At 35.6% G+C, this 25856-nt stretch overlaps 1 protein-coding gene across 1 annotated transcript in view; it reads right to left on the reverse strand.

The window, feature by feature from the left end:
• The window catches only part of OXCT1 (3-oxoacid CoA-transferase 1), a 139810-nt gene that overhangs the window by 48219 nt on the left and 65735 nt on the right, over positions 1–25856 (reverse strand). The window contains exons 8-13 of the mRNA XM_017533132.2: positions 22108–22215; positions 20359–20473; positions 17853–17947; positions 15816–15864; positions 9553–9625; positions 8885–8960 (exon numbers count right to left, since the gene is read on the reverse strand). Of these exons, the coding sequence (XP_017388621.1) occupies positions 8885–8960; positions 9553–9625; positions 15816–15864; positions 17853–17947; positions 20359–20473; positions 22108–22215 (516 nt within the window). The remainder of the gene's footprint in view (positions 1–8884; positions 8961–9552; positions 9626–15815; positions 15865–17852; positions 17948–20358; positions 20474–22107; positions 22216–25856) is intronic.

The following is a 25856-nucleotide window of genomic DNA, read 5'->3' on the forward strand; positions in this document are numbered from 1 at the left end:
TGGCATGTGCTTAATAATGTTAGTTCCCTCCTTGCAAAAACAGATTTAGAATTTAGCTGTGGCTTCTAAACCTTAATCATAGCTTTTAATCATTGACAGGATCTCTCAAGAAAGAGAAATTTTCCTCATAAAATGAATATATCAAATATGTCAGTCTCTAAATATACCTTTAGTCTGAAAAATATCGGGTGTAAATAAGGAAACTAAACATTAGCTTTCAACATGTTTTCCAGACAGTCATAGATAAAAGTATTTTTGGATAATCAAATATAGCACCCAAGAAAAGTATAATAAATAACTTATGTTTCTAATAACATCCCAAATTCATGAATCACTAATAAAAAGTTAGCTTTCTAAAAAAATGCATGCCCATTTGTTAAATCACTGTATAAGAGGAAATAATATTTTGCTCTTAGAAATTCTGAAGGCATGGAATGCATTTTTAGTCAGCAGAGGAAGTAAAGGTCCAATCCAATGGGTCAGTATTTTTATTCCCAGGTAGGGCAAACAGGGTTTGTCTGGGTTCTTCCACAGTTCTCTGTGGAAAGTGGAAAACAGAACAGGCTGAGGGGAACTACCTAGAGGTATTGGAACTATAGATGGAAAACACCCTTATATGCATTAAGGCTTAACTGAATATGAGCTTATATGGGCAAATATGTTGAAAAATTATCAAATAGTTTTTTCCTCATTTTTAAAGATTACTTAAAAAGAGAGTTGGCTATTTAGAGCAGAAATAATAGTAAAGTAGTATAAGTTTTATATCACATGCAGAATTAAATATGATAAATAGAGAGGATTAATGGCAACAAGAAAAAGGCAGGCTGATGAGCAAAAGTGGTGGTAACCAGACGTTAGATGAGATCTTACTGTCTCACTTTTGGCTGATAGAAGAGGTGGGGGATACCAGCGTGTAGTGTAGAAGCTCAGAAGTAGAAGTGACAAAGGAAATAGTCAAAAGCACATTCCAAGGCTCTTGGGACCCTCTGCAGGACCAAGAAATACAGTATGGGAATAGCACAGAGTTTCACATGAAGGATTTATTTAATGAAAGGTGTCCTACCCACCCCCACATTTCTCAGCAACCAAGGAAATCGTAATGGTGTGTCTGCCCATCACTCCATTGACAACCCAGGGCCTGAAAGACAGTCCCTGCAGATAGGGAGTGCTGCCTGACTCCTACCTGAGAAAGCTAAAGGGGCTGTTTGGGGGAAGTAACTACACTATCACTGGAGGCAGTATGAGAAATGTGAGTGCTTCCCAGATGGGGACCATGTGAGAGAGAACCAGCCTAAAGAGGTTTTAATGCTTTGTCAACAGGACAGCCCAGGACGAAGGACTCTACCTGTAAGAGTCTATGTGTTAAGTGGGCCACTGGAAAGTCAGAAGCTGCTGGGGAAGCATCCAGCCATCACCCATAGGAGCAGCTGCTGCAGGAGGAACCAAGAAGAGGGGCTCTAAAGACAACCGCTCACCCGACTCCCCACATAGAGAGAGGAAGGAATCAGCTTTAAATAGTTTTATAGACCAGAGATCATGGAGCCATTAAACAGTATTACCAGTCCCTAGATATGTAAATTCTTTCCTGCCCTATCTCCTTGCCTTCCCTTTCTCTTGAATTTTGATCCTAGTGGGTGCCAAACAGTGAGCTGGAAGAGAAGGAAGGTAGAGAAAAAGCAAAATAATATCATATAACCTTCAAATGCAGGCAGACCATAACCAGGAGATCAAAAATGAGGAGACGCATTGCTTTTGAATGATTATTAAAGCATTGTTCACTGTTTTTGAATGGGCCCTCTAATTTCTGAATGAAGACCGAGTTTATGAATTAAAGTGACCTAAGAGCAGTTTATTTTCTGAGAGTTAGCTGAAATGTCATGCAGCCTGAGTATTCATTAAGGGCAGAGGAAAAGCTTCCCTAACAGAATAAGGTCAAAGGGTATATAAAAGAGCTGTGTTTTAATTTTATCCCATATTTAGAGCTTGTTCAAAATATTGTAAACAGAAGAAACGCATGCACACTCACACACATGCTTGTTATGGTGGATCTCCTAAGATACATTCACTGACATAGAATAGTCAACATCAATGTTGTTTTTTAAAATAACAAAAGATAGCAGCACTGGAATTTGATAATTGCTAGAAGCCAAAAGGAAGGTCTCCAAAACAAGAGTGAAAAGGATTAAGTGCCCTCCAGAAGAGTAAGGCATGGCTGCCCCTTAGTCCCAAAGAGCAGCTTTTTAAAGAAATGCCAAATAACAGAAGAAAATAATACAACTTTTAAAAAGCTGATACCAATGTTGGTAATAGAGTAGAAACAGTTTGAGAGTAAATTGGGATAATTTTTCTGGCCAGTAACTCAGTGATATATATCAAAATCCCTACAATACTGACAAAGCTATTCTACTTCTATGGATTTGTACTAAGAAAACCATCAGTAGATACACAATGGCATAAATTCAAAAATGTTATCAGTGATATTAAACAGTTAAAAAAATCAAACTAACATGAAAAAGTAGCTTTCAGACATTAGACCACACAGAGTACAGGACTATGATTTCTGAAAGAAAGGAAGGCAACGAGATAGACCTACAATTTCCCCCAGCTTACTGCCAGGACAGAATTTGCAGGCTGCAGTATAGGAAGTGGAACCCAGCAGTCTTGTTGGCTTCAGAGAGGCTGAGGCAAATACAATTTAAGTTAAGATCTGAAAATATCAGAAAGAAAGTCACTATACAAAGAGAGAGAACTCAGATTTGCGGAGGAGGAACATCTGAAGTCTTTAGCAGAGTACTGATGTGCACATATATGAGAAAAAATTGGTCAAAGCCTGAAAAAGAACCACTAAGCAAGCATTAGGTAAAAAATTACCTAGAACCAACACAGGTCTAGGAACAATTCACAATCCCACCAAACAGTGAGGAACGATTTCATAATACATGGAGCATCAGGTAGAGTCCTCTGAAGAAAACTGCCTCAGTAGTGGACTAAATTAGACTGCAACTAAAGGCTACTCTCAACTAATCTTAACACAGCTTAAAAGCAAATATTGAAAAAGGTCAACCTGAGAGACATGCATATGCCATATACTACGAGAAACATCAAAGGATGTCCTTCAAGCAGAAGGAAAACAACAGCAAATGGCAATCTAGATCTGTGCACAGAAAAAGTGCAACAAACAGAAAATACGTTGGAAAAGGATGAAAGAGATTTTTTTTTCTCATTTTTAAAGATTACTTAAAAAGATAGTTGACTGTTTAGAGCAAAAATAATAGCAAAGTATTATAAGGTTTATATTACACACAGGTTTAAATATCATTAAAAATAACACACACAATAAGGGCAGAAAATAGAAGTTTACTATTGTATAATTCTTACATTATATATAAAGTGATATATAACTTGAAGTAGATTGTGATAAAATACATATATTGGAGACTCTAGAGAAACCACTAAAAAGTAATCCAACAGTGAAGATAAAATACTCAAAAAATACTTAACTGATCTAAAAAAAATCAAAGGGCAAAAAGAGCAGATGAGGTAAACAGAAAAAAAAAATTCTGATAGATTTAAATCCAACCATATTGGTGATTACATTAAATGTAAATGGTCTAAACCTCCAATTAAGAGTTAGAGATCATAAGATGATACTGTGATAATGATCTAACTACATGATTATAAAAACCTACTTAAAAATAAAGGTTTTCACAGGTTACAGGCAGAAGAATAGAGAAAGATACTATGAAGAGTGACTATATCAGTATCAGAGAGTAGACTTCAATATAAGGAATACTATTTAAAAGACAAAACGACAGAGAGATCAATTCATTAGGAGAATGTAAGCTTAAATGTGTATGAATGCAAGTAGTAACAGCTCTAAGATAAAGCAAAAAAGTGATATAACTCAAAGAAAAAAGACACATCCACAATTATAGCTGAAGATCTCAAGACTACTCTCTCAGTAACTGATAAGACACAGGACACTCGAACAACACTAACTGCCTATTTGACCCAGATGACACTTATAGAACAATCTACCCAACAAGAGCAGAATATATATTCAAGTGCAAATGAAACAGTCACTAAAATTAGACTATATTCTGGGCCATAAACAAGTCTCAAATTTAAAAGTACTGACACTATAAAGAGTATGCTCTCTGACCTCAAAAGAAATAAACTGAAAAACTTTTTAAAGTTATGTGGAAAATCACCAAATATTTGGAGACTGATACACTTCTAAATAAACAATGGGTCATGGAAAAAAATAACAAGGAAGGTCAGAAAGTATTTTGAAGAGACTGAAACAACATAAAAATTTGTAGATGTCACTAATACAGTGATTAGAGAGAAATGTACAGCATTACTTGCTTCTATTAGAGAAAAAAGGTTTCAAATCAATGATCTCCAAGGCAGGAGTTGGCAAATTTTTTCTGTAAAGGGCCAAATGGTAAATATTTTAGGCTTTGCAAGCCACACAGCTTCTATTCTAACTACTTAACTCTACTGTGGCAGTAGAAAAGCAGCCATAAAAAATATATATATGAGTGGATATGGCTACGCTCCAAGAGAAATTTACAAAAATAGGCAGAAACCAGACTTGGTACATGGACCACAGTTTGCTGACCCCTGTTAGAATGTCAGCTCCATAAATGCAGAGAATTTTGTCTGTTTTGTTAACTGTTGCATTCCCAAAAACATTGACCTTTATATTTAACACTGCCTGGCTCTTAATCTTTGCCAAATCAATACTTGTTGAATGAATGAGCTAATTTAATCCCCAGAACAAGCATGCATTAAAAGTTATCATTTTACCAATGAATATACTAAAACAGTGATACACTAAATGATCAATAAGAACCAGTATTTAAGCTAAAGTCTGTCTAATTCCAAAGTTTTATGAGATTTCTACTATATTATACTAATAAGAGAAAGGCATTACTAATTGTAAAAGTTTCACACCATCTCATATATATTTTCCACCTGTTTTTCTTTTCCTGTGTCTCAGGACCAAATAAACAATACACTAATGTTAAAACAATATCTAGAGATTTATGCTTATTTCTTCATCTATGTCATGATATATTTAAATATCTATATTTTGGATTTAATGTTTGGATTACAATTGATACAACTAAACTAATGGATTGAAACTTGGACACAAATCCCCTTGTAGTTTTATAACCAGGAATACTAGAGACTTAACTGATTTAAAACAGGCAGCATGTCCAGAGAACCCAACCAATTTTATGTGCTCAGACATGGAGCACACATGAGTATGACATTAATTAGTATTTATTCTTTTCAAATGCACAAAGAGATGAAAAATGTGAGGGAGAAAAGGAAAAACAAAAGACACCAGAAGTGTCTTTCTTGCCATAAGAATGCTTCATTCAATCCTTTCCACACAAAGGAGGGCTCTTGGCTCTCGTGCCACTCACGTACTGCAGCCCTGTCCAGTGGGCTGCTATTTTGTGCTTTCAATAAACAGCTCTCATAGCTGACCGTACACATCTGCTTCCCTTCATAAGTCAATAATCAATGCCAGCTGTTCTCCAAAAATAGGCATTAGGAAGGCACTAGAGCAGCTCTGAATATAGATTCAGCAGACTGCACATCTTTCCATCATTTATTAGCTTGCCTGTGGTTTTACCATCATCACAATCAGCAGGGAGCTTGAAGGAGCCAAATCCTGTTTTGTCAAGTTTTCTCTCTTTGGATGCTCAGGGTAGAATTGTTAAAAAACTGTGCATGTGAGACCAACACTGCATACTAAGCAGCTATTAAAGGGTAAGACAAATAGCATCCACATCGTTTGCTTGCCCTGAAGGCTTAATGTTTATTGTAATCTGATGCTGTAATGATTGATTATGATGTCATGATGCTGAGAATTCATGGCTTATACAGCCATTGAAAGATTATTAAACTCAGGAAAAAGATAAAATAAATGAAAAATGATATAATAAAACTGAACTTTTCAGCTTCTTGACTGCCAGATCTTGCAATAAAAATATATTTAAATTATATAAGTCAACAAACCTTTGGAACAAATAAAAATAGCTTGCTTACTGAAATTACGTAAGGAAGGTAAGCTATATCTTTATCCATAACCAATAATAGAAAAAAATGTATCCTAAAAAGGGCTTAATTTTTGGTGCTTGAATAAGGACTTAGGATAAGCAGGTTATACTGGCTCCTGCAAGATCATCTTGCTTATACCAGTGTATTTTAAGGTAAATATTCTCTCTTTAATTTTAAGTAATAGAGCATTACTTAATAGCAGCCACTATTTAGAGACTGCTTGCAGTGTTCATTTTTCATTTTCTTCTCACTTAATCCTAGCAAAAACATGTGCTCCAGATCACATAATTTTAAAAGGTAGAGCTGAAATTCAAACCAAACTAAACCTTATGGTCTTGATTCTGAAGCTTCCCTGAGTCTCAATAATGAAAATATATACAAAGAAGTCAGGAAATGATTATCAGTTATGAAAGCAACAAAAGAAATGCTAATCAGAAGTAACACTACCAACTTCCACTATCAAAACAGTGGAACCAAACCCAAGGACACTTTTTATGCTTAATTTTTCTCAACTAGATTTCCATGATGTTGCTACAGAACTCCAGAGCTGTTTACCATACGAAGTCCATTCCTTTGGGAACTCATAGGCTCCAAGTTATATTGAGAAAAGTATAAAGTAATAAACATTTGTATTTTAGCCATTCACAGGAATCTTAACAGGATATGTAAAAATATAATACACATTGGAAAAACTTTCCTACAAATAACTATATAATGTACATTGTCACTATGAGAGTTTCCAGCCTTTCTATATGCTAAATCATAATCTAAACAAATCTTACACTGATATAAAGATGCGCATGTTCCCCAAAGGGAAGAAGATATTTAACACATTTCTGCTCCATACCCAGGACCACTGTGCAAACTGATTTCAAAAATCATTAGTCCAGAGAAACAGATATATTTAAAACCCTATTGCTTTTTTTCATAGGACCCAATGCTTTTCTCTTCTTTGCCAGGTATCCACAACTTCTTATAAAAATAATAACCAATTTACCAGGTGCTATGTATCAAGCTCTGTGCTATGTACTTTGCATGCATTATCATGTGTAGTCCTTCATATAGTCCCACAAATAGGTACTATTATATGATTCCCATTTTACAGATGAGGAAAAACAGGAAATCAGCTCAAGTTACACTGCCAGCAAGTGTCAGAAATAAGACTTTAACCCAGGACTATCTCACTACAGGGCCTTGCTCTTACCCACTAAGCTAAGAGAACCAAATGAGACCCATAAAGTTATCTGGTCTCAAACCCTCACTTTATGGATGAGGGCATTTTAACCCAAAAAGCATAAGTGAAATGTCCAAGGTCACACCTCAATTACTGGTAGAGTCAGTGCTAAAACCCAGGGCTTGCTTTCCTATACTCACTCTACTACCCTATATGGCCCTTTCCTAAAACTTGAAAACAGAAATACATTCCAATTTCCTGCACAAGTACTTCCATATACTTTCAATCTGACTTACTATATGATGCTCAGGAGACCCTCACTGATGTTTTTTTTTTTTTTTTTTTTTTTGAAGTAACTAAAAACTGTGGACCCTTAAATTATGGCTGATTCAGAAAGATCAATATTTTTACAACTAAACTGAAAACATAATCCACAATTTGCTAAGAGTTCTTACCATAATGGCTCAATGATGTTTTTCTCTTACATTTTAAAATGGGCTGAGTTGTAATCAATCTTTAATATGCTGGTTCTCAAACCTGGTCACATATTAGAACCACTGAGTTGCTTTGAATGACCCAGTGTCCAGGCTACATCCCTGACTAATTGAATTACAGACTATCTGGGCTGGAACCCAGGCATCGAAATTTTTTTAAACTCTGAGGAGATTCCAATATGCCACCAAGTTTAGAAACTAGGGTTTGAATAATTATTAAAACTTAAAACAACATTTCAGGTGGCATTAGATCAAATGAGCTAGACTAACATGATCTCTAATATTATTATCAACTACATTAATCCACCTTCTTCAAAAAATTATTAAAAAGCAAATTCAAGAAAACTGTTGTATCATAGAACACCAGCCTCAGTTATTTGACAAGATTCTTCTTAGCTGGTTCTATAGAGAAACACATGAAAATCCTTAAATACACACACAAAGAGCAACTGGGCTACCAGCCAAAATGAGCTCATAATCATAAACATAATCATTGTTGTTTCCATGCACATAATTGGGAAGAAACAACCTGGTCTATAATGAACTACACTCATGAATTAAGTCAGTGATAACAGTCCTCTTTTCAAAGCTAACTCTAGGAGGTTTCTTCCTTGATTTAGGTCATTATCAAATGACAACTGTGCATTTCACGACGATGTTAAATTCTCACAGGTTTTGCATTCCATAGTAGAGGACAATGATTATTCATGGGGTCCCATGACCAATTAAGATTATTTCAATCACTGATTAATAGAACTAACAACATTAACAAACTTGTTAATTGTTCTTTCTAGTTTAAAACTTTGGTTACGGTAAATATTTGTATTTCTTACTTTCCGTGTATAATTAGCACTTTTTCTGTTTTTTAAGTCTCCTCCAACTTGGTTTCTTCTAAGGAAGATGTTTTGGCTCTGACCTTGACTACTTTTAGTCCCAACTACATGGTAAACTGGCAAAGCTGAATACATCTCAGTGCCTGCTTAATTAAAATTTGATTCTAATAAGAAATATACATTAAAATATTTCATTTTTAAAAGACTTGTGATCTCATGGCCCTTTGATAAGATTTTTGCCTTAGTATTTAAAAAATAATTATTCTGATCCAAGCATAATTCAGAATAAAAAAATGTCTACTTACAGGTATCATCCAGTTGGCTAGGTCACCATATTTGGAAACCTGCATGGCTCCTAGCATTGTCAGATCGACATGGCCCCTGAGAAAGAAAGAGGAAGCATAAAGCAAACCTAACAAGCTTTTGTCCTCTTTGCTTGAACTTGCCAGCAATTAGAATAACTTCATAACACCAAAATATATTTGCTTCCCCCACCATACAAGTGATTTCCAAATAGATCAGATCCAAGCTGATACAGAGAAATAATCATTATGAATTTTTTAAAGTTATAGTATACACTGTCTCAATAACAAATTATGATCAGGTGTACACAGGGAGATTGTTTCCTTCAGTGAGGTAGAATGTGACTATTTGAAGACAAACACTAGCTAGAACATGAACACAGTTTGAAGAAAATGTTAGAATCCTCAGAACGAACCTTAGAAATGTTTATTTCAGTCTGGTTGGTATAAAGACATAGATTCCATTTTGGGGGTTCTTTTCCTAATGGTGGGCTGGATATTCAATGCTTAACATTTGATGTGAATAACTTCACATCTTGCAGCCGAACAAACTCCTGATAGCTTTCTGGCTGGGAAATGTGGCTGTGTTTCAGAGCCTTGCTAACATACTCAGAGGATGATTCAGCTCATTCCACACTGTGTGAAACATGAGGGGCTCTGTTATTACGTACCCTCTAATCATTGCAAATGATTCATCGCTGGAGAAAAAAGAGGCTCCTGGAAGAATGGTAACTGTTTCCTTGCCTAAACACACACAAAACACACACAAAAAAGAAAAGGCTATTAGATTTTTTCTAAGAGTATCATGGTGAACAGATGTCCATATCTTCTCCATTTCCAAAAGAACTTAAGCTCCCTTTGCTAAAACACAGTGACATAGCAGGTGCAGGGAACAAAGTAGGAACCTTCTGTGGAGGGGAGTATTTTGTCATTGACATTGCTCTTGCCTTTGCATGATGATAAAAAAAAGCAGACCAACTTTTAGTTTTCTTATCGTTTGGAAATTCTCTACAGCAGCAGTCCCCTTTTTGGCACCTCAGACCGGTTTTGTGGAAGACAATTTTTCCATGAACTGGGGGAGGGTGGTGGTTTCAGAATGAAACTGTTGTTCCACATCAGGTCACCAGGCATTAGATTACAATAAGGAACAGGCAGCATTAGATTCTCATAGGAGCCCAACTGAACCCACTGTAAAGTGTGCATGTGAGGGATCTAGGTTGCCTGTTCCTTATTGTAATCTAATGCCTGGTGACCTGATCTAATGCTGCCCCTGATCTGAGAGGAGGCGGAGCTCAGGTGGTAATGCTTCTTCGCTGGCTCACCTCCTGCTGTGCATCCTGGTTCTTAACAGGCCATGAACCCGTACTGGTCCATGGTCTAGGGGTTGGGAACCTCTGTTTTACAGGAAATGCACCCCTCTATTTTCTATACCTCTCCAGTCTCTCACCATCCCCATTCCCTTCGCAATCCTCTGCTAAATACCACTTAGGAATGAGGAGGAAGGGGGGTCTGGGATAACACCTGTCAGAATCCAATGCTACTGTAAGTCACTGGGACAGAGAGACGGTGGAATCAATAGGAATGTAAGAAGGAATGCAATTTTGAAGGGAATGACACAGAAATTTCATTTAATCAACAAATAACTTTCAGTTACAAGAAGAATAAGTTCTGAGGATCTAACGTACAACATGGTAACTATAGTTAATATTATATTGTATAATTGAAATTTGCTAGAAAAGTAGATCTAAGAATTCTCACTACCAAAAAGGGTAACTATGTGAGGTGATGGATGTGATAATTAACGATTGTGGTAATCATTTCACGGTGTATATGTATATCAAATCATCACGTTTTACACTTTAAATCTAAACAATTTGTATTGGTCACGTATATCTCAGTGAAGCTGGGGAGAAATAAAAATAAAATTAGAAAACAAATACAGAAAAAAAGGACCCACCTAATTCCTTAATATCATTTGGCCTGAACTCTAGAATTTTCATCTCTCTCCCTTTTTCTTTCTTCTTCTGACTCATCTGTATTTTCTTGTCCAATACGCTTCTACTAAAACCATAGGATTTTCAAAAAATCAGGGAATAACATGGTAATACTGGCTAATGTATTTAATGTTAACTTTCAAGAGGTCACCTTGGAAGGACATCTCCCAAGACTTACATCTCTTAGTAAAATTCAGAGCTGGAAAGGATTTTCAAGGTCATCTACTCCCCATAGAACTAATAAAATCACCTGATTCATATCTAAGCTGTTCTCATCTTGTGATCTATTTCCTGTATATTCAGGAGTATCAGGGGGCTGGGAACAGCTTTTGGTCTCAACCAGGAAGGTGCTCACATACCACTTTGCCAAAGATAAGTCACCTGTCTGAGAATACCCCATGCATGGCCCAAGTATACTAGGTCAGACAAAAAGAAAAAAAAGAAAAACTGTTAATACAAGATTGGAACAGGGAATAGCTCCCAGAAACAAAAGAACCACAAGCAGTCTGAATATTCCTAGCTGTACAACACAGTTATATCCTCAGATTCTCAAGTCTTTCTCGAAAGCAAACTTTTCCATCAATATCCCCCTCCATTCAAACTTGAGTATGGAGAAAGAGTAAGTTTATTTATAACTATATAAGTAAATATATATATATTTATATCAAAACGAAATATTATCTCTCAAGGGAGTTTGATTCTAAATGATGGAAACATTTTTGTATCTTTTAAAGTTCCATAAAACTGAAAAGTTTTGGAAATTACTTCCTGATATGGTCAGCAGGGGCTTTTAAACAGCATGTAATACTTAGTGGATTAAATTAGATAATGCCTACAAAGTCCTTACTCTAACATGCCTGGCACAGAGAAAGGGCTTTATAAATATCAGTTTTTATTATTCCTATTTTTTTATTATTCCTATTATTCCTCTCTCCAAAGCTACTTATAAAAGAGACAATGTCATTGCCCTCCAGGGATAAATGCCTCAGGACCTGGCAATTGGCTTATATCGTGGGGTTATACGGCCACCCTGTGTGAACTCTAGGTTTTAAGACAGGCATAACACAACTAAACTTTATTCTAGACACTATGTCTATGACCTGCAAATTCAGATCCTCATCAATCCTGTAAGGTGGAAAGTCAAGGAGGAGGAATTTGCAGGACAAAAAGGAAAAAAAAAATATTAAAAATCCCAGTTCTTTGTTTTTTAGAAGCTAAACACTGACTTCCAAAAGATAATCTGCACTAGCCAATAACACATAGAAGGCATATTTACCATGCTATAGGAAACTGAAATCAATGGAAAGAGCTTGGGCTCTTCCTATATTATTTGTGAAGCATAGTTTTATTAAAGAGCCTAGAAAACAATTCTCCTAAAAAAACATTACCAAGGCCTCCACTAATACATTATAGCATCTAATAAATTACATTCTTTTGAAGCAAGGTTAATTTTCAGCATTTTTAAACATTCAATATCTAAACAAAAATGAGTATCCTAAAATTTAATCCATGCTTTTTAAATACAATGTCCAAGTTTGGTTAAGAAAAGTTATAACTAAAGACAATCAACATAAAGAGGGATTTCTTATTTGGCTATTCCCAATTGATTTTTGTCTCCTCCATTTTTTCTTTATGTATATCTGAATTTTTTTCATGATATTTGGGCAACAGAGTTATCAATTTCATAGTTACTGAGTCCTTTGGCTTATAATTTAACAGGTCATCCACACAATAGTAAATGCCAACTACGTGCCTTAAACAGCGTTATAAATCAAATTTGGGTAATCTAAACTAGTGGTTTGCAAACTTTAACATTCATCAGAATCACATGGAAGATTTATGAACTGCAGATTGCCACATCCAATTGCCAGAGTTTCTAATTAGTAGGTATGTGGTAAGGTCTGAGAATTTTCTTTCTAAAACATTTCCAGTGATGTTGATGCTGTGGGTCTGGAGACCACACTGGGATTAGAATCACTGCCCTAAGCAAAAGGAACTTACTATACAGAAAGAGAGATAAACAAATAATTACAAGGCAAAATGTGACATGGTTCTCAGAGACATTAGATAAGTTGTGAATTTTGGGGAAGGGCATTTCAGAGCTACAGTACGATTTGGAGAGGAAAAATTAGCTGGTACTTGAAGGATAGGCATGAGTATTGATACAAAGTTATCAGTAAGGAGATGGTGATAAAAATGGAACCGAGCAGAACAAAATCTCATGAAGAGCAAAGACATGCAAGAAAGAGTATGAGCTATGATCAGAAAAGACCCAGCAGTCCAGAACGGGAGGACAAAAGTATCCTTGAAGGGTACAACAAGACAGAAAGCCACAATGGTTGGTTGCAACCACTAAGAGATCTGGAATGCTGTTTTATCTGTACTTTGGACTGCAGGCCTGTTATTCTTCAGATGCGATACATATACCTCTAGAGCAGAGTTTCTCCTGCTTAGCGCTATTGACCATTGGGGCTAGCTAACTCTGGGGTATGGGAAGACTATTCTGGTTGTTGCAGAATGTTTGGCAGCATCCTTGGCCTCTACCTACTAGATGTCACTCCCCCAGTTGTGACAACCAAAAATGTCCTCAGACATTGCCAAATGTCTCTAGGGGCAAAATCAGACACCACCCCATTGAAAACCACTGTAGAGAGGACATGACAGGGGCCCAGGAGTATTAAACATGGTGATTCTTTCTAAAGCAACTTCAATCAAAAGTTAAGTCATTTAAAATACTGTATATTAAAATAAGAAAACATTAAGAAATGAAGAGTTCAAAATGCACAATATAGAAGCAAAAATATGAGACTTAGAAATTTCACAACTGCATTGGGTTACTCTAGGTTAGAGCCCAGATCTTCATGGGACCTCTGAAATGTTCCAAGCACTGGTGTCTGCACCTCTGTGTAATTCAGGTAATCAGAAGGTGTAACTCAGTGCATAGAGAAAAAGGCCAGGATCACAACCAGGAGACTGGGGATGAACTCAGTTCCTAGCAATGTTATGTTAAACCCGTCACTTCACTTTTCTGGCCACAGTTTCCCAATTTGTAAAACGAGGTTTCATTTGAGGTTCCAATGGTATAATACATGTTAAAAAGTATGCCCTAAGCCATTGAATACTATACAAGTGGTAGTTCATTTTTATATAACCTTTGAGACTTTTTAAAAAGAGATCCTTGGAAATAGTCCTACTATTATGTAATAATAGAAATATAACTCTTTGTATTCAAAGAGATTTCCATAAAATGCTTTCAAGCTAACACAAATAATGGGTTGATCTTCCAGGTAATTTTGAAAATTGAGGAAACTGCCAATTTATATTCTAAGTTCTCCAGCTTAAAGTATTTCCTCCCTAATTTAGATAGCTTGAAAATTAAAAGTATGAAAAATCCCAAAAAGGACTTTGAAAAAGTTATAATATTATTAAACTGACTTGCACCTTGGCTTCTCATAAGCAATGAATGCTTGTTTTAAAAAGTAGTTTAAGATTAAACGTCGCACTTCAGAAGTTGAAATGTAAAATTGGTGGCTTCATTTGAACGGAGCTACTTCTAAGCTCTAAGGAATCAGAAACACCTGTCGTCCAAACATATTGAAGAAGTTAACAAGTTTTCCAAGGAAAGTGGGTTTTATAAACTGAAGTCTGAAATTTGGAACATGCAGTTATTTATTTCACTAACATCATAAATTAATTAAACCAAGCAGCAAATATTTTCACAGATCAATGAGCTATTGCTAAAGGGTACAGTACAATTAAATTACAGCCTTGGTTAAATGTCATTGCTTTATCACAGTAGGCCTTTCAGACTTGAGTCGTGTTAACTAATTCAACTATTCAACCAGAAGCTGTTTCAATTCCAAAAATTCTAAGTATCAGATATCAATTTTACTTGGCAGCTGGCCTTTCTGTTCAGCTCATATTACTTATCTTCTGAAATTTACACATACTATTTTTGAATGCAACATAAGAATAATACTTTTGTGGGGGCAGAATGAATAAAAGAAGGGTACGGAAAATCATGCTAGAACCTAAAAATTCGCTTGTTATGGGCAGTCCCACTCCAGGGATGATCTACAGCCCCAAAGTGGCAGCAGTGTTGCCTTAAGCATAGGTATTAAAGATGGCCACATGACCTGACCTGTTCTTCCTCCTCTAGGCTGTTGATATATGAGACTATGTCCCAGTCAAAAAAGGCTAGTAATAAAAGGTAAATCATATACGTGTAGGAACAAAGTAGACAAGACTCTAGTCCCCAGTTCAACGGACCTACATTTATTACATCACTAGATCGTACTTGTACTTACTGGCAGAGTGCCTCCTTAAACACCTCTCCTGCTCCAATGAGAACTAGAAAACAGTAATCATTACCTACAACAAAAACCCCAATGCACCAGATAGTTTCTTTTTGCTGCTATGGATTCACTCTCACTCTTCTCTATCCTGAGAAGGCTGACCTACTTTGACTTGAGATGGTCTAATGGGAGGCACAGGCAGGCAATCCAGCAGAGGAGACCCTCGACCCAGCCAGGTTGCTGTGAGTTGACTGAGTTCCTCTACCAAAGGCTACAATTTCTGTTAAGTGGCCTTCTCCTATCACTGCCCCATAGGGCCCAGAGGTGGAAACTCCCTGTGGGATTTCACCATCCTTTCTGGATCTCTTTTAATCATGTCCATGCCCTTGTAAATTACCCCATATAAGAGTGCTATCTATTTAGAAGCAGGAAACTGACTGACCCAGCAAAGTTCTTCCATCTGCATTTCCTCCTTTATCTTAGTCATTCCTGAATGAGAGGAGACCTCAAAAAAGTTTATTTCCCCTCCTCAACAATGAATACAGTGGAGTGCTCTCCAGGAAGAGACAAAGAATTGAGTCCAAACTCTTGTTATTTAGCACAAAATTAACAGCAAAGGGAAAAGCTAGAAATAAGTGAGCTTACCTGCATTGATTAGATCCGCATCAGCTTCATGTTGTCGTGGATATGGACCCTGTCAAATACAACACACATTCAATTAGTAAATGAAGATTCTCACTGAATCACATACTAAAACTGTACTATAAATAACTTGCCTAAGAACCCTAGAAATTTATCATCTGAAGACTTGAGTTAAACTTCTGAAAAATAATTCTGTGGTGTCCATGGTTCTGTTTCTCATGTTAGTCTTTTCTATACTGAAGTTGTGATTGGGTAAATGAAAAATATTTTCTAAAAATTACCAGTTTGAAAGAAATGCTATGCTATTAGAAATGTAAGTCTTTAAAACAAAACGTAATTATTTAGTCCCTACTGTGAAAATTCATTAGAAATATAGGTCAGTAAAACTACTATAGGCCAGGGACAATGGCTCATGCCTGTAATCTCAGCACTTTGAGAGGCTGAGGCAAAAGGATCACTTGAGGCCAGCTGAAAACCAGGCTGGCCAACATAGTGAGACCCCATTCTCTTAAAAATATTTTAAAAAAGGAAAAATTTAGTACCTACTATGCAGCCAATGTTATTCAAAAACTTTTCTGTGAAGATCAATGCATACAAACTACATCACATTATTTGGCTAGAAAGACCTGGAGAGACAAACTTTTAGCTTTCTGATTTGTAAAATGTGAAGGCCTGAATTTGGGTTTCTAATCGTGCTCCTTACTACATCTAAGTTTTGATATATGTATGTCCTTATGTTCCTTTTGTATAGCTATTCTCAGTAAAGTTTTTAAATTTTTGCATATGTTTTTATAAAGTATTTAAACAGGGCAAGTAGTTTAAGAATATCACATATATTATATAAAAAGGGAGGAACACATAAAAAAATAAAAAGACATAAGATATAAGATAGATCAAAAACTGAAGAAATACTGGCTATGAAATTTTTACATACTTTCTAGAGAGGGACCAAAATTTAACTTTTAAACTGAAGTGGCAACTAATACTCAGAACTATATAAATTTTCTTTAAACATTGGTCATGGGAAATCCACAAACTTATTTCGCTTTTCTTCAAAATGAGAAATTTGATCACTCTAGATAATCCCTAAGGCACCTTAAAAATGCAAGTCTTTGACTTCCACATGAATCTGCTTTTATCCAAATATATATCATTTTTGTGTCTTTGAAAACATCATGATTATTGCCTTAATCAGTGTCAACTATATGCCCATGATCATTATTTATATTTTGAATTGTGAATATATTTTCCATATGTATAATTTCTATTGCATTAACAGTCATGATCCACTAAGAAATAAAAGATTATGAATAGGCAAACCATTAATAATCCTTACCATTGTTAATTAAATGAAAATGTCATCCAGGCAGGAAAAATATATAATTTTATTATAATAATGAAAAAATATGGCCTCACTAAAAAATTGAGCTTATCTGGAAGCTTAATCTTAAGTAAGAAAAAATGTAACCTTTTGGACAATAGGGCCTCAAAAGGAGAATGAGATGAGAACTTCTACAGCTTCTTGAGGCAATCAACTCAAATAATGTCCCTGTCTTAAAGAGAAAACCTTACTCTTCAATTTCTCACTCTGAGGCTTACTTAATTTTATTTAACATAGAATTATTGACAACCCTCATTATCTGTCCAACCACAGAAGGATGAGTAATAGTTTATATAGACAATCATGAGGTCTCTCTGAATCAGGTTCCTCATGGGACATGCAGTTAGAAAGCCCAGAGTCAGGAACCTACCATCTACTACATAAAATATAATACTACATGTTCACATTTTAAGGGAAAAGTTAAATATTTTATTATGATAAAAGAAAAATAAGGTTGGACACTTTATGCAACAACTCAGATTTCACTATGATGAATGCACTAAAATCTCAGATTTCAGCATTATACAATTTATCCATGTAACCAAAAATCACTTGTATCCCAAAAGCTATTGAAATAAAAATTTAATAAAAAATTTCACCACGTGAAATATCTCATTCTTCATCAAAACTGGATTTTAAAAAACAAATTTTCATCTTACCAAACCCAGAACTCCATTTTCACTTTGAAGATGAACAGTCATACTTGGGCTGATAAAGTTGCTGGCCAGGAGAGGGATTCCTATGCCCAAATTAGCTGGAAAAAGAAGATGTTAAGGCCCAGCAAACAAAAGGTAGAGAGGTTATGCCATAAATCTTCTGTACATATAGATCTAAACAGAAGCCTTATTTAAAGGTGGCTTACTCTGAGTTATAAATGAATATATTCTCCAATCAACCTCTGGGTATTATATTGTAATTTTTCAAAAAGACAGTCTCTAAGTAGTCACAGCTTTTTCAATAACATTAATATGCTTTCCCGCCAATATCAAAGTAGTAGCCTCAGAAGCTAGCCATTTATTGCATTTAAAAAAAAAACCATAAGAACATTTTCATTACTGTGCTCTGCAAATTTGGATTGATGTATTATGACTGATTATTAAACATAGCTTGCCTTTTCTTTAAAGAATGATTTTCACTATTCAAAACTTCTGCCAAAAGTAAAGATCATTGTTTATCAACTTTATTGATAAATGGGGTTACTGTTTTTTAAATTTTTTTTTAATTTTAAAAAGTTTTCTGACAATACCAAAATTTCTGCCTAAAAGATCTGATCTTTTGGGTGTCTGTGGTAACATTCATTGGCAACTGAATTTTCTATGTGACATAAAAAGAAAAGTGAGGAGGAAATTAAATTTCAGCAAATACAGTTGAGCCCATATATAAAGCAGCTGTTAAGGCACCAAAGAGTTAACTGAGGTTGTTGGATCTTCTTACTTAGATGATCAAAACAGGATTGACGATGATTACTACTCAATGATGTGGGTTCAATACAGCCTATCAACACAGGCAGGCTGATCAGATCAAAGATACTCACACTGCCTGGAACTACTGCCCACTACTGTCCACTACCACTGCACACCAAATACCTCACCAGAACTAGTAGAAAGAACAATGGCACTCTGATGAGATTTTAACAGTGAAGTCTCCATGAATCAAAGCCAGAAGAGGTTTATATATGGTGCCATATTATAAACTACAAAGGCCAGCAGGACAACTCTATGATCCAGATCACTTCTTGTGGATACAGTAAATCTATGAAGCTATGATTATAGCTACTTGGTTCACCTCTAGTGTTCTATCACAGTCTACTATAATGTTATTTCTAATTTATTTCTCAATAATGGACCGAGCACATTGAGATTAATTCCATTATGAGTAGGTATTTTTAGGACAGAGTAACCCAAATTACAAGCCTGGTACCTCAACTCTTTCATCATAACCTATACTCTCAGTTCTTTAAAACTTTAAAGTCAAACACCAGGGAGGAAAAAAGTCTATGTATTTTGGGTTGAAAAGAGTAGGAGATATAGAAAGTCTACTTACATAAACTGACTTGCAGATATTTTTCACAGGCAATACGATAACTGAATAAAGAATACCTAAAATCAATGTTACAGTCAGTGTTTATATAACAATGGTTAAGTCAGGGTAATATGGGTTGAGAAAAAAGTCCAGTGACCAACTTTCACCTACTAACTCAACTGGGTTGACTCTGTACCTTGCTGATACAAGAACTGGAAGACAGGCAACATGTCATTTTTTTCCCCTATGTGAGTTCGCACCATAACACAAGGTGTCAACTGCAAAATAAACAAAAATGAGATAAAGGAAAAAAGAAAGTGGAAAAAGAAAAGTTCTCTCAGTCAAGATCAGTCTGGAAGACTGATATTTATGGACTAGAAAAGCTCACAGAATGTAGACATTTGTCATGTCTCTCATTTTTCCTGCCCTAGGTCTTTAAATACAGCTTTACTGTATCCACCATTCAACAAACATTCATTCTATCATATGATATCTGTATTTGTATGTGTTATTTGTATTATATAGTTCTAAGTCTGCTGTAGTGAAAATTAGCAAAACAGTGAACAGACTTGTTATTTAAATGGATTTAAAATCCAAATATTAATTGTACTAAATTATGTCTGCTCTACCTTCTTTTTTGACAAAGTATCTAAAGCAGAATTTGAATCATTTGTTGAATACTCTTAAAAAATATTATATATAAAAAGGTATTCACAGGATCTTTATCTAGAGAAGAAGAGGGTTGTTAAGAAGTTGGATCTTTCAGTGACTATGCAAATGTCAGGACACAGAGAAAATATTAGCACTGGTTATCATTAGGAATTCTGAGATTTGAAAACTCTCACCTTGGGTAATCTCTTTTCCCAATAACCTCCCATTAAATACAAGTTGTACTGAAATCTATTGTATATGAGAAAATAAGCAAATATTTGATCGCCATTTTGTTTCAAGTAGGCAAAGAGATATCTGTCATGTATCTTGTTATCTTTGGGCTATATGCTACATTTTGTAAAAAAAAAAAATTGATTAATTATCTTAAAAGTTATAATAGACTAGCGACAACTCACTATGCAAGAAGTCTAATAGCCTGATCAGTATGGGAAAAGCAAAGGCTATGTCTTTGCCCAGGCTCTGAAAGGATACCATACATGCCATCTTCAAACTCAAGAGCGGCCCTCTTGATGATTCGTTCCCTTACGTCATCTCCAGGTTTAGCAGATTTGGCTTCTCCATCTCCCTCTTTTCGGATTGATAAACGCTTTAAATTAAACAGAAATAAAACATTTGTGATTGAAAGTATGCTTTGTATTTTATCACTGCTGAAATAAATTTTACAGGAAAAAAAGATGACCTCTCTACCATCAATATGAGACAAAGCTACAATATACCAGAGATTTAAAAAATAATATGAGTAATATTTGATGGTATAAATAATTCTTTAGGAAGTAAATGAAAGTGGTCAGATTTGTTTAAAGAGGAAGATACGCTGTTCAGTCTGTTTGAAGCAAAGAATCTCTCTGCTACTATCACACTGTCCGCTACTTCCGTTACTCTTCCAACTAAATTCTCATCTGGTGCTCAGAGATTGGCCAGAAGAACAAAAGAGGAACAGTCTCTGGGAATGTGTTTTTCCGCGCTGTCAGAATGTGTTTACCAGGTGTTGCTGCTGCCAATTGCCTGTTTCCACCTGCAAAGTCTAGACTAGTTTTGTTACAAGTGCATCACAGGAATCATAGAAATACCCAGAAACCAGCCAAGCTATGTCCTTTATTAAATCTCTTTGGCATAGACTCTGGCTCGTGTTAACAAAAATCCCATCCTTTCTTCCTAGGCCCCTGACACTGGTTTTGTATTATAAAATATCTTTCTGTTTGATATCTACAAGGTAGTGGGTATCTCTGGTTCCCTGTGGTTCTGTTGCTGATCCCTAGACACTTCTGAATCATGATAGTAATTCTGGCTAGGTGGCCATATTCTGCTCTCACTGGCTGATCATTTAGACATGTATCCCCTCCAAATCTCAGTTTGAAATGTACTTTCCAGTGTTGGAGGTGGGGCCTAGTGGGAACTATTGGCTCATGGGGGCAGATTTCTTATGAACTGGCTTAGTGCCATCCCCTTGGAAAGTTCTTACTCTTAGTTTTCACAAGAGCTTGTTGTCTAAAGGAGCCTGGCACCTTCTCTTGATCTCTCATATGTGACATGCCTGCTTCCCCTTTGCCTTCTGCTCTGAGTAAAAGCTTCCTGAGGTCCTGACCAGAAGCAGATGCTGGGGCCATGCTTCGTGTATAGTCCATAAAACTGTGAGCCAAATAAATTTCTTTATAAACTACACAGTCTCAGGTATTCCTTTACAGCAATGCAAATGGGAATAACACATTGGCTTTACAATACTTTCAGTGCTCCTGGCACCTATACTCCTTGCCACAATCTCATACTTACCAGCTACCCACAGTCCAAAGCTAATTGGAATGACACTCTGCACTCTAGAAAAGTGCAAAGCACCTTCAAGATAGACAATTCTGAAAAACCAAACATTAAGATAAGACTCCAGCAGGGGTAAAGCCACCAAAGACATCATTATTCTTATCTCCCCTCTAAGACAGACAGAAAAACTATACATCATAAATTAGGACAGTAGAAGCTGGTAGACACAGCCTAGAGAATCTCATGATATGTGATAAATACCTTGTGATGACAAGGCATTGTTAGGCTGCACAGAGGCATAGACTATTATGTCTCCATAATGACAGACACATGAGAAGCTCTTGCTAAGATCCAAAACCAGACTTTCTGCTCAGCTCCAGTTCCCCATCATCTGGAATGGCCTCAGGGACACATTGTCTCTGTAACTGGATCCATAAATACTGACAGAGCAGCTAAGACAATTACCTCAATTCTCTTCTCATATTTTTCTCCCTTTATAAGGCGATGTACATAAATCTGTGGAATATGGATGTCTTCTGGAGCAAATGCTCCAATATCCACAATTTCTTCAACCTAGACAAAGACAAATTTCTTTCAAAGTTAGTGAAAGCTTAAAGTGAACATTTTTAGTTTTTTAAAAAGTATATGCATCTTCACATACAACTTAGGCTGGATACACCATGTAAATATATATGACAGAATATGTACATGTATCTATGTATGTACATACGTATGGGTAATGTCTATCACACCTCCTGGACCCACAAAAGAGAAGAAATTCAAATGCATGTGTCTGAACATAAATTACAGACCATAAAGCTCCAGAAGTTAGTCTTTGCTTAAGAGTCTCAGTTACAAATTTGTCAAATGGTTTGTCAGTACAGCTGCTTGAACTTTCACAAATTGCAGCTCATCTATGCAAAACTTGATAGCACATTCCTTAAACACAGATTTTCTAAATTAATGGGAAATTTATCATATCAAAGACAAAAATCTGTAATAACATCTGCTTGGTCAATTGAAGAACTTTTTAAATATAGATACAAATGCTATTTGTAACAGTTGAAAATCATTCTTGTTAGCTCCCTAGGATCGTGATACAACTTCAATTGCTGAAATAATTTACTTAAAGACAGATAATTAATTCCAATATGGAAACTTCAAAACTGAAATATTAATTAATAACTAGAAATACTCAATTTAATTAGAATCAAAGTCATTCACTGCGAATAAGGTCATATCATAGCAATATGAAATGACCCCATATTAGTCTGCTTTTTTAGAATTTATTTAAAAGACAAATTTTCCATCAACATAAAATAGTTCAGAATAACCAGGATCAAGAAAAACTAAACTTAACATTGTTGTGGTCAAAAAATTAACTTTCTGGTGACACACATGTACACGCACGCACGCACACACACACACACACACACACAAAACCTTTAAGTTGTGAGTAGTAGCTTAACAGATACAATATCCAAAGCAAATAATTGTTTGCTTCCATGAACTGACTTACATGAGAAGAGCTGTATTAATTTTGTTTCCTAAGCTATTCACTGAAATCTGGAAATCTGTGAGGTTAAGTAGCCCTTCTTCTGCTGTTCTACTACTATATGCCTTCACTAGGCTCCTCCTACAGTACAAGAATACTAGGGCTTACAGAAGACATTTTACTTATTGTGCAATGCCCACAAGCAGCTGAAAAAGACAAGGACATGGTGGCTAAAAGCTACCTTCTTTGGTAAACAGAAAAATTTTGATCAAAATCAAACAAAAACTCCAAGGAAAGGTCAGAAAACATGTTGGCATCCAAGTTAAACTCCTGAGTAGAGAGGCACCTGGGGAAGAGTAAGGAGACAGGGGAAGGAGGGCCAAATACCCCTTGCCACTGCACTCTATGCCTTCCCCTTGAAACTTCTCTGTGCTCCAATATTTTCTAATCAAGGTGGAGGTGGGGAATGCAGAGCAGCTAAGCACTACTGCTACCTCTTCAACTGGTTGGGACTTTTCAGCCGTTAGGGTTCATTCACACCTTTACATATTCAGTTTTAGCCTTCAAAGAAGTTCTTGACTTTAAAGATGTCTTTATACATTAATCTAGTATCCTGAGGATAGACATGAAGATTTATTATTCATGAAAATACTAACCACAGAATTTATTATAAAAATAAATTAAAAACAACTTTAATGGTCAACAATAGGGAAATTATCAAGTAAACATGGTGTATCCATGTGATTAATCAATATTATGTACTTATAATATTTAATGAAATCTCATAATTTTATTTTTCATAAAATGCAAGATTTTGTACAAGTAAATAAAAATTTATAGAAATGCATTTTGGCATAGACAATTATTTATATACCTACAGAAAATGAAACACATGGAAATGCCAGTAATTGTTATCTCTGGGTAGCAGCATAAGTTATTTTTGTTTTCCCTTTACTTTTATAATCAAAAGGGGAAACCCACAATATTATTTTTTTCAAAGGATGCAATAAACACTAAGTTTCTAAAACTAGGAAATCATAACTGGGACATGTGATAATTCCCACAATCAGTTAGACATGTACCAAAGAGGGCATGCGAAAAAGAAAATAGAGATGCTAAGAAAAACTGAAGTTTCTAAACTCTAAAAACAGTTACAACATTATAAATGAAACTAAGGAAACCCTTCTTGCCTGCATATTTGAAAATAATAATGTGAATTATTTTTCATGCCTAATATTGTTCCAAAAGGTCAGGCCCTCAAAAATCTTGCTACAATTGTGACAGCAGCTTCCTAATTGGTCCTCTTGCCTCACCCTGTAGCAGGGACAAGGAACATAATAAAAAAGGCAGAAAAAAAAATCAGTATTGCTCACTTCAACTGAAAATGCTGATGGAAACCAGTCACTATTTTCTTTTGGTTCTATCAAAAAATATTTCAACAGAAAACACCAAATCAAGACAAAGCTTCATTACCAAGGGTAATTACATCATAACTCTCAGAACTAACAGAATGAATATGTCCTGGTAAAACAACTCTGACAAGCAAGAATCCAGCTAAACATAAACAGTTCCATGTTTTGTCATCTTAATATGAATGGCTTTCATACTGTAGAAAATGCATGTGCAGCATTTGTCAAAATAACAACACTCAACAGTATTGAAAATGTCTATACAAAAATCAAAGCCTTCTCAGAGTTGGTTAGTGGAGTTAATAGCTAAGAAAGAAAATATTTGAAGTGCAAACTAAAAGAAGAAAACATGTTTTCAGACAATCTGTGAAAAGAGTTTAAAAAATAATCAAGAGGTAGAACTATCTTAATGCTAGCTATTGAAGGGCCTGCCTTCAGTTCCAGTTTGTATGATCTTGAGAACAATAAGAAAGAAGCAACGGGAGGATTAAAAATCTGGTGAGATCAGGTGATAACATAAGTGCTAATGGAAAACCTGATGAGAAAATGATGACTAAAATGAGCTGGTTAGGAAAAACAGAAAAATAAAAGACCCCCAGATTCCTTACTAAAGATGGCAGTTTTCCTCCTGAAGTTAGAAGTGGGTAGGACAGAATAAAGGGCAAAGAAAAAGCATCAGGGCAAAGCAATGGGCAGATTCAAGTGTCCTCAGCCAAGATAGAGATGGACTCACCGTAGCTAAGAACAACCTGGACTTCATGGCACGATGAACAGTGTGCATGTCCCACCACTTGCTACAACCAGAAATCCAGACATTTGAAGCTTCTCTAATTGGTACTTGTCTTCAGTCATTAACAGAAAAATAGAGGCTAGGAAATGTCCATTGTTATTGATTTGAACTTTGTTTTAAAAGGCTGCTTTCTCTGTCCTGCACTCTTCCTACTTTATAACTCTGAAAACTTCTTTTAAACCTTGGAGAAGGATAAGAATTCATCCCTGATGACAATGTGTTTGTGATTGCTTGGCAAATATTATTTATATCTCAGGTAAAGGAAAAGAGGAGCTGAGAGGCAATAACGTCCTCATTTTTATTTTATTTTAGTGACAACCTCAACATGTTATACATACAAAAATGGGCCCAACTCTAAATGGTGTTAGTGAAAAATGCTACACACCTGCAAAACTCTGTGATACAAAGTAAGGACTGTTGAGGGGGAGGGAAGGGAAGACTCACATTTCAGGCTTTCTTCCTGACTCATTTTAAGTTTCAAAAAAGTTTAAGAGAAACATGCCTTTTTTTTTTTTTTTTT

This window comes from Cebus imitator, unplaced genomic scaffold (genome assembly GCF_001604975.1).
Source record: "Cebus imitator isolate Cc_AM_T3 unplaced genomic scaffold, Cebus_imitator-1.0 Scaffold80, whole genome shotgun sequence".
Lineage (NCBI taxonomy): Eukaryota > Metazoa > Chordata > Mammalia > Primates > Cebidae > Cebus > Cebus imitator.